Genomic DNA, 9,306 nt, shown 5'->3' with positions numbered 1-9,306 from the left:
GAACATGGGGTATTATTACGAGTACTGCACAACAGCTTTTCTGCATGGTAACTTATTGTTATTGTTCGATGTAAATCACAAACCGACATGCTATACCTTAACTGCTCTTATTTTAAATATAGCGCCACTGAGCACATCATCATATTCTCTATCTACCAGCAAATCTGATGTTGAAATAGCTACCGGAACTAACCCTTTATCCGAAGGTTAGGCTTAATTTAGCTAAAACTTGGAGGCAAGATAACATTGACCCTATATCCGTAAACATTGACGATTGATCCACCTGTTCTGCTCCCAACTGCGAAGTAGTACTTCTTCTCTGTCTCTTTTGTAGTTTAAAAAGTCGATTCCAAAAACATGTGGTATACTGGATGAGGTAAATCTTTCATTGTTGTCTAAACGACCTGAATCGTGAATATCGTCATTGATAAGGCTCTCACATGAGCGTTATCTTCCAATCAAAGCTTTTGCAGAATATGTAGTGACAATGTCGTATTTAATAATGACAGCACTGGGTCGTACCTTCATGCCTTCAGTTGGCTGATATTTCTTTATCAACATTCGGGCCCCAAAGTCTAACATATAGACATTGTTGTCTAAACGTCTGTATACCATAATAAGACAAATTATGTACCCAATTGAGGCAGCTTACATGCTGACTTTCTCTGTTATCTGAACCAGTCACGTTTAGGTTAGATAATTCCAATTTATAAAAGTGTTGATCACATACAGAGGTAAAAATCCGGTAGAAAAGTATCAAAATTCTTAAAATCCATAACATTTCTTAACATTTAGACAACGGATGTGTATAAAATTTATATGTCGACAACGAATTTTTGCAATTTTGGCAACGTTGCGTTGTTTGACAACTCGTACGTAGGAAAAGAGGTTTTGACTATAAACTGTTGGCGACATATGTATTGTTGGCATGATCTAGGAGTTTTGGTATTTATATTGTCCTACTTACTCCCACCGGGACATTTTTCCTTAGTGTATTGTAATCTCGGGGTAACGAGGTGATACCAGTACCTCGAGTTTGACGGGACTATAAACTTGTGATAACATTTCACTCTCTGGCTAGTCCTTGGATGATTTGACATGGGTTCAAACAAGAGAACCACATAATCTGGTATTATATATATTCAGTTGCCCGCAGAAAAGTGCGTTCAGTTGAACATCTAGCTGGTTAGTTGGTCAGATCAAATTCCTAGGAAGATTGAGATGTGGTTAAAATACTGATGCGCCGATGTCAACAGATAGCGCACAGAGGAGCGTTGAAAATGAGTTGGTATTAATTGTATATAATACAGGATGAATGTAGAAAAGTAAGTCTTGTATGGGGATGGATAAAAGATATCTTATATAATTGACTCCATTGAATATTTTTCGATGTCCAGATATGTTCGGAATAAACTCTGTTTATACCAAATTTACAACAGTGTCTCGGCGTATTCGATGGATTCGTACTTTGGTATATCGGTTACGTCTCTATGTGCTGTTCTCGACTTAACAAAAGCCATCCCATACACAGAAAAAACCGAAAATGAGTTTTAATTATCCAAATAATTGTATCAAGCAAGTTTTGCACTTATAACCAAAATGATGATATCAATTACCAAATTTGTAAAAAAAGTAATCAGAACAATTAATGTCAATTATTGAGACAAGATTTAAAATTGATTAATTCATTAATTGTATAAATTAAATATTTAATAAATATAAAATTATTTTTTCTATTAATTTATTAATCAAATAAATTAAACTGTGAGAATTTTTATATATCAATTAAGAAGGTGATTAAAACAATCAAATTATTAATCGATTACACACAACGTTAAAGGAATACTAGACCTTTAATAATGCGTTCAGCATATTCAAAAATTATTACTCTATTGACACAATTTAACATATAAAGTGTTTCATAAATGGTAAAGAAACTTGAATATTATATGCCTAAAATTTTATGGACTATTTAAGAATTATAAATATTGCTAGCACAAAAATTCCGTATACTAAACCGGCGTGTAATAAGCACAATGGAGTGGTGATAGTTCGCATAGAATAATCACCTAATATTTGAAAAAGACCACCGTGATAAGAGATTATTGGTTAAAAGATTGATCTATGATTATTTATGTTAATAATTGGTGATAAGTTGGGTACTGTTGCTGGGACAAAAATGAGTTTATAGGATTGAATTTTCCTTCCTTACCCAGACAAGTTGTCTAATCAACAGAGACAGTGCCATCTGCAAAGGTTTAAACGGAAGTGATGTTTTTGAATCTCGGATTTTAAGCGAAGAACATAAATTAGATAGCTCCAGTTCTAGTACATGGACCGGCATATTGGTAGTACCCTAATAGAAATGTAAATGCACTTAAAGTATCAATAGATAGATAACATGTATTGTAGATTGACTATGACACAATTGAGATAATTTTATATGATTGTGTGTATCTGTGCAAGTTTTTTATTTTTGTAATTCAGCGATATGAAATAGTTTATGTTTATAAACTACAAGATTTATGAATGTAATTTGTTTAAAATGGAAGTTATTCTCAATGGTCGGAAACAAGTGATGAATTACTCGTATCCTTGATTACATATTGTAAATACATATGTACATGTGGATGTGTGTATGTAGATACGAGTTTGAATGTTTTTACATTAAATTCATAAAAATATAAATTATATTAAACAAAAATAACATAAAAAAGTAATAAAAAATTAAAATTTAAAAAAATGTGAAAATATAAATTACAATAGTAATTAATTTAACTGATTGATTTGTAAAAGTTTTGTTATTTTCAAGTGTATGTAGTTGTTGTTGGATTGTTGTATTTGTTGTTCACATAAAATATTATTATGTATATTTATTTTGTTGTTGTCTGAAATTAATTGAAAACAGTGTGATTTTTATCACATTTTTATTAAAACCATAAATTAAATAAAAATAATGGATATATTTACGTTGAAATTGTTGGTAGAAAGACAAACACAACCATTCAATAAAAGAGGTTATTAGACCATTATTATGAGTAATTTAATTGTAGGTTTCGGCTTAAAAGGATGTGATTAATATAAATATATGTATATATTAAAATGTTTTATAGAGGGTAATCAATTTAAGAATAGTATTATTGTATCATATGATATTTAAATGTATTTGTTTACATAATAATTTAATAAAAAATCCACATTGGCCCATGGGGGGATCGAACCCGCGACCTTCGCGTTATTAGCACGACGCTCTAACCAACTGAGCTAATGGGCCATATGGGTGTTCGATGACAAAAAGTTTATATATATAAATTGAAAAAATACGCATATATGTTCGTTTGGTCTTTACGAAAGGTGAAAATAATATTGAACAGTTCGACTAATAAAATATGTAAATATGTATAGTCGAGCATGGCCGAGCATATAATACCCTACACCAGTATGTAGAGTGTAAAAAGGTTTAAATTTTATTAATAATAAAGCAATTAAGTTGTTTTTGCCTTGATTCCGGAATATTTAAATAATTTATTGACCATAAAGTAATTTTCTGTAAGTGCTTTACGGGGGGTAAGTGTAAATATGCCCCTATCCTAGAAGTAGAAGTATTTTCGTTTATATATAAGTTATATATGCGGAATTTTATAGTGAAGAGGACTTTGTATGTGATTTAGGGTCAAATGAGACCTGTTTTAATCAATGAACAGTATATGTCAAATTGAATCAAGTTATCTTGAAATTGCGCCAAGCACAAGGTTTACATTGACACTGACAGACGATCATTGCTTAATCGACTCATTTTCAGAACCGGTTGGTATACTTTTAGGTGGTTGTATGTCGAAAGATTAACGTGAGCACCTGCCTTGACGGTCTCATCTCACGGTAGTCTTTTTCATCCACTGGGTAGACTAGAGACGGTCTACCATACGCCCCTGAATTCCTCTATGAAGAACTCAGGTAGCAATTTTTGTACATGGATTTCCGGTTCATGTACAAGCACTTTGTTGAAGTAGTCGAGCTATATAATCTCTGGCCATAGCATCCCCGTTGCGGCATGACAGGCCGCATGGGAAAAAGCAATCACTGGTCTAAAGTCAATAGAAGGAAGTGACCACCTTTAATGATGATCATGGATCAGGATCCCTCTTTTATGAACCGATGAATGTAACAAAGGAAATAGGAATTTCCAAAGTCAATTAATTCCAATAATAGCCCCGACAAATAGTCGCGCATCCTGTTGAGATGGCAACAGACCGAAGAACTTCCCCGAAGCGTAAAAAGGCATACAAAATCAGTACTAATCTCCAATATATGGAGACTTTCCCGATCTATATTTTTGGATGTCACAAACACCAGCTCTAAAGCATAACACCCATCCACTTATAATTTTCTACGCTATAAATAAATGTATACAATTAATTTTACGATGAAAATCAACAAGTTTTTTAGGAATTTTCTCGGTCAATAAATGATATGAATACACTAATATAGAAATATCCAGAGTTTTAAGCGATTTCTTAAAGCTATAATATTAATTTCAGTGACAATATTAAACTGTGTACATATAACTTTTGTAAAGATTTCAAGATCTCATTAAAATAGTTCGAAAAAAATTGTAATTGGCCCATGAGGGGATCGAACCCGCGACCTTCGCGTTATTAGCACGACGCTCTAACCAACTGAGCTAATGGGCCACATGAAAAACGCGTTGTAATTTTACCTCCGAATGTCAATAGTGGAAAAAATATATTATTTAATAGCTAAGATTATCTTCTAAAAGAAACTGGAAGAGATTAAAAAAGTTAATATTAACAGAATTTTTTATAAATATTTTCTTAATATAAAATCGCTAACGGAAGACTTTATATCAAAATTTTTCGAACAAATATAAAAAGTGGAACATTTAAATGGGTTTTAAAGTACTTCTATGTAATCAGAAAAATATGTAGTAGTCCTTAGTTACAATGTTTTTGTCGGGTTGAATTGCTAAAATTGACTTACACCATATTATTTTAAGGCATTATTTTAACACGGTGAAATAATTAGAAGCAAGTACTTACCACAAACGATTACTAGTAATTAGAAAAGGTAGTAATTCGCCTGAAAAAAAAACATATACAGCTTCTATAGCTTCGCAGGCAAGTGAATGAAATAGTAAATATTTATATAACTCATTAATAGTAAGAACTTTTTAGACTGCTTCTGTGCAATTCAAAAGGTTTGTAGGAGTTATTGAAAAATATGTAGTTTGGTAAGTATTTACTATTTAATGTCATTACCTAGCTTTTAGCGGGTAAGGAGTGGATTATTTGTAGAAATAAGAAAAGGTTTTCAACACAGTGAAAAGTGAAACTTTCGAATTGTGATAATGTTTATATAAGATAAAGTTCATCAAGAGTAAATTTCATTACAGATCATGAAGAAAATTTCAATATAGTTCATAATCTTGACGTTTTTTATTTATTGAAGTTATTATTTCGTTTATCAAATTTCAAAATTTTAACAATTTATTGATCACTTTCATATTCCAATCTCAAAGAGCTTATTTCTTCTTCAACAAGGTAGAGTAAACGGTGGCGGGAGCAGCATAAGCAGCAACTGGTGTAGCAACTTGAGCAGCACTGTACACAGCGGGAGCTGCCACATATGAAGCAGGAGCACTATAAACCGAGGCGGTATAGGCAGGGGCAGCAGCATAGGTAGTGTAAGCTGGAGCAGCAGCGGCATATGTGGTGTAAGCAGGAGCGGCAGCTGAATAGGTGGTATAAGCTGGTGCAGCAGCAGTGTAAGTTGTAAGTGGAGCTACAACATGAGCTGAAGCAGCAGCAATGAAGAGAGCCAAGCAGATGATGAACTAAAATATGAAAAAAACGAGACAATTAATTAAATTATTTAAACAATTTTATAATTAAAGAACTGATGAAAATTCTTAAATGAAACTTACTTTCATTTTGAGTTTTTTTGTTTGTTTAGAAGACTGTTCTTTGCAATGGAGCTGAATGAACTGATATTGATTACAATTTTCTAAATTCCTTTTATACTCAACAAATAATGATATCAAATATATTGTTTAGTTGTTTCAATAATTCATTTCATTTTTGTTTGTTGCCCTTGTTTATGGGTTATTTATTTTTTTTCATCAATTAAAATTTACTTCATCAGATTTATTTAATAATATTTGTAAGTAGAATGACATTTATTTTTAACACTCTTGTTTGTTTGTCTGTTTGTTGTGGAAACAACAAACGAGTTTATGGATTAATTTGTTTTGAGGCTCTTTTTTATTTGCAAACTTTTTACTTTAATAACCTAGGTCATACATTTAAGATTGGTTGTCAATATATCCGGATATTTGTACTGTTCTCCTACACCTTGTTTTCGCTGTAATCCGATCAAATCGTTTTATTTTTTTTTGATATTTCGATCATTTTCATTTATTTTGGTATTTCCTATTGATATGAAATGTTTAACAGGAATGCAAAGTATATGCGTTTCATATATTTTACGAAATGATCCGATTTTAAAAAGTTTTTTTTACTAAAATGCATTTTAAAATTTTAGATTTATTCAAATTCTTTTAATATATATATATATATATATTATATATATATTATATATATATTATATATATATATATATATATATATATTATATATATATATATATATATATATATATATATATGTGTGTATTCAAATGTTGAAATGTTATAGCGGAATATTCTCAAAAAAATTTCAGAAAAATCCTAAAAAAATATATATATATATATATATATATATATATATATATATATATATATATATATATATATATATATATATATATATATATATATGTGTGTATTCAAATGTTGAAATGTTATAGCGGAATATTCTCAAAAAAATTTCAGAAAAATCCTAAAAATATACGACTTTATCGAATGAACATATAAATGGTAATGTGTTACCAAAGTGACAACACTATGTTGTCAATCAGAACTTTGGTTTGTCGAAATGACAGTGATTCGTTGTTGAAATCACAACGAGCATTTCAAAAATGATACAAAGCGTAATTGAAATAACAACAAAGTTGTCAAAATGATAACTAGGTTATTATTTAAATTTTACACACATCCCATGTTAACATCTTAATGTTAACAAACGTGTTACGCTCAGGTTTGAAAATGGTTTGAATCAATTTCGTTATTTTTCTATTGGATTTTTCTCTGTGCACTGGGTGTAGAATTTATTTTTTTATGTAGAATGGCCTAAATGTGGTATCACTAACTACTCCAGAAATCTATATTTCCTCAAGAAATATCTGCCTTAATAAAACCGTAATTAGATCAATACTAACTTGCGCTTATATTAACTCATAGACTGTTTTGGGCAAATTGCTAGAGTGCGAAGGGGAACTATCATAAGGTATTCCCAATTACAATAGCTTTCAAGCGAATGTAATTTTGTTATAGAAATCAAAGAGGGCTGAACTGAAACATGGGCGAGAGAGAACTGCACGCGCAGTTCCAAAAATGTAGAACAACTAAAACAATTGTCATTTTCACATCGAATTATATATCTTGGGAGCGATGTTGGAACTATGTGGACTTAAATTCCTTTCATAGATTGCTATATAGGGGTTATCAATAAAATGGAATGCTTTACAGACCCGATAGCAATTTAGGTTTGTTTTTTTATATATCACCTCAATTCAACCTAACCTTACTAAATTAATTTTCGAAGTATGGTTGTGTGACCTTGTCAATTCGGAAACCGTACCTACTGCGGCGCTGTCTCAAGAACCTTTGAGACAACTATATCAATTATCCTCAGTTGATTCGATATCTAAATTCGACCTATAAATTTTTTATATATAATAGTTTAAAAATTTTTAAATTAATTTTTTTGGGCTTAATGAAATTATTCAGATTAATTCATTAAACTTATATAAATTTAAATAAATAAAATATTTCTCTGCAATTTTTAGTGTTAAAATAAATAAGATTATTAAACATACACATTTTTAGACCAAAAAAAAAAAAATATTAATAAATAACAAAAAAAAAAACTAACAAGAAATATTGAAACAATTGAACAATGTAGTTGTGATATATTCTTATGAGTATAAAAGGAATTAAGAAAATTGTAATCAATATCAGTTCATTCAGCTTCATTGCAAAGAACAGTCTTCTCAACAAACAAAAAACTTAAAATGAAAGTAAGTTTCACTTAAGAACATTTGTTCTTCATTACTCGTTAAGAAAATCAATAATAAATTATTAATTGACCCGTTTTCTTCATATTTCAGTTCATCATCTGCTTGGCTCTCTTCGTTGCTGCTACTTCAGCTCATGTTGTAGCTCCACTTACCACTTACACTGCTGCTGCTCCAGCTTATACCACCTACTCAGCTGCCGCTCCTGCTTACACCACATATGCCGCTGCTGCTCCAGCTTATACTACCTATGCTGCTGCTGCCCCCGCCTATACCTCCTCTGTTTATAGTGCTCCTGCTTCATATGTGGCTGCTCCTGCCGTATACAGTGCTGCTCAAGTTGCTACCCCAGTTGCTGCTTACGCTGCTCCCGCTACCGTTTACTCAACCTTGTTGAAGAAGAAATAAGCTCTTTGAAATTGGACTTTGGATATGATCAATATTTTTGTTGCATTTTTGAAAATTCTATTAATATAAAAATACTTTAAGTTACAAAATAAAATATAACTTAAAAAATACATATTTATGTATATAATAGGCTTGGTACCTCCCATATAAGGAAATCAAAAATACGTTACTAAAAAGTTTTTAGTTAGAGTTTTAAAATGTTGTTGGAACTACTTCTAGTGTCAATATGAGTATTTAAAGTGTAAGTACTGGTAATACTTGCGTGGCACTTCCCATATGAATTAAATATAAATTTCCCTTTATCTAGGAACTATTAGAGCAGTATTCTCCAAATTTAAAGAAATAATTTTAACGTCTTTGGTGAAACATATTTCCTCCTTAGGAGTAGGTTAGTGTTGTTTTGAACCCCATATGAATTATATACAAAAGATTGAAATTATCATCTTCAGAACTTGTTCTGAGCGTTATGGAGTCGACACTCGTCCTTTGGAACTGCTCCGTAACTAGTTCTTTAATCTATCATTTTTGTTCGAATTTGTCAGCCTCGGAACTAGTTTTAGGGAAGCTTTACAGAACGTACACACTTTTTTTAAAAATAGTTGTTTTGTTTCAGGGGTTTTTGTTTGAAATTATTAAGATCAAGTCTAATTTTGAGAAACTGTTTAGGAATTATTATTATTGTACTAAGTTTTATTTTGAAAGCAACGT

At 30.9% G+C, this 9,306-nt stretch overlaps 2 protein-coding genes and 2 non-coding genes across 4 annotated transcripts; 1 reads left to right on the top strand and 3 right to left on the bottom strand.

Moving 5' to 3' along the window:
* Positions 1–3,200: 3,200 nt before the first annotated feature.
* Positions 3,201–3,274, bottom strand: Trnai-aau. The gene has a single exon. It is a non-coding gene; the product is annotated as a tRNA-Ile (tRNA).
* Positions 3,275–4,617: 1,343 nt separating this feature from the next.
* Positions 4,618–4,691, bottom strand: Trnai-aau. Its single transcript has one exon. It is a non-coding gene; the product is annotated as a tRNA-Ile (tRNA).
* Positions 4,692–5,438: 747 nt separating this feature from the next.
* On the bottom strand, positions 5,439–6,051 carry LOC111675979 (larval/pupal cuticle protein H1C-like). Its single transcript, XM_023436864.2, has 2 exons — positions 5,942–6,051; positions 5,439–5,851 (listed from the first exon to the last, which is right to left on the bottom strand). The coding sequence occupies exons 1-2, from the start codon at positions 5,945–5,947 to the stop codon at positions 5,540–5,542; spliced, it is 318 nt and encodes a 105-aa protein (XP_023292632.1). The 5' UTR covers positions 5,948–6,051; the 3' UTR covers positions 5,439–5,539.
* A 2,058-nt stretch (positions 6,052–8,109) lies between these two features.
* LOC111675980 (larval/pupal cuticle protein H1C-like) lies at positions 8,110–8,695 on the top strand. Its single transcript, XM_023436865.2, has 2 exons — positions 8,110–8,193; positions 8,284–8,695. The coding sequence occupies exons 1-2, from the start codon at positions 8,188–8,190 to the stop codon at positions 8,596–8,598; spliced, it is 321 nt and encodes a 106-aa protein (XP_023292633.2). The 5' UTR covers positions 8,110–8,187; the 3' UTR covers positions 8,599–8,695.
* The last annotated feature ends 611 nt before the right edge of the window (positions 8,696–9,306 follow it).

This window comes from Lucilia cuprina, chromosome 6 (assembly GCF_022045245.1).
Source record: "Lucilia cuprina isolate Lc7/37 chromosome 6, ASM2204524v1, whole genome shotgun sequence".
In the NCBI taxonomy this organism is placed as follows: domain Eukaryota; kingdom Metazoa; phylum Arthropoda; class Insecta; order Diptera; family Calliphoridae; genus Lucilia; species Lucilia cuprina.
Note: the sequence above shows the minus strand (reverse complement) of the source record. Positions and strands in the feature narration are given on the sequence as shown.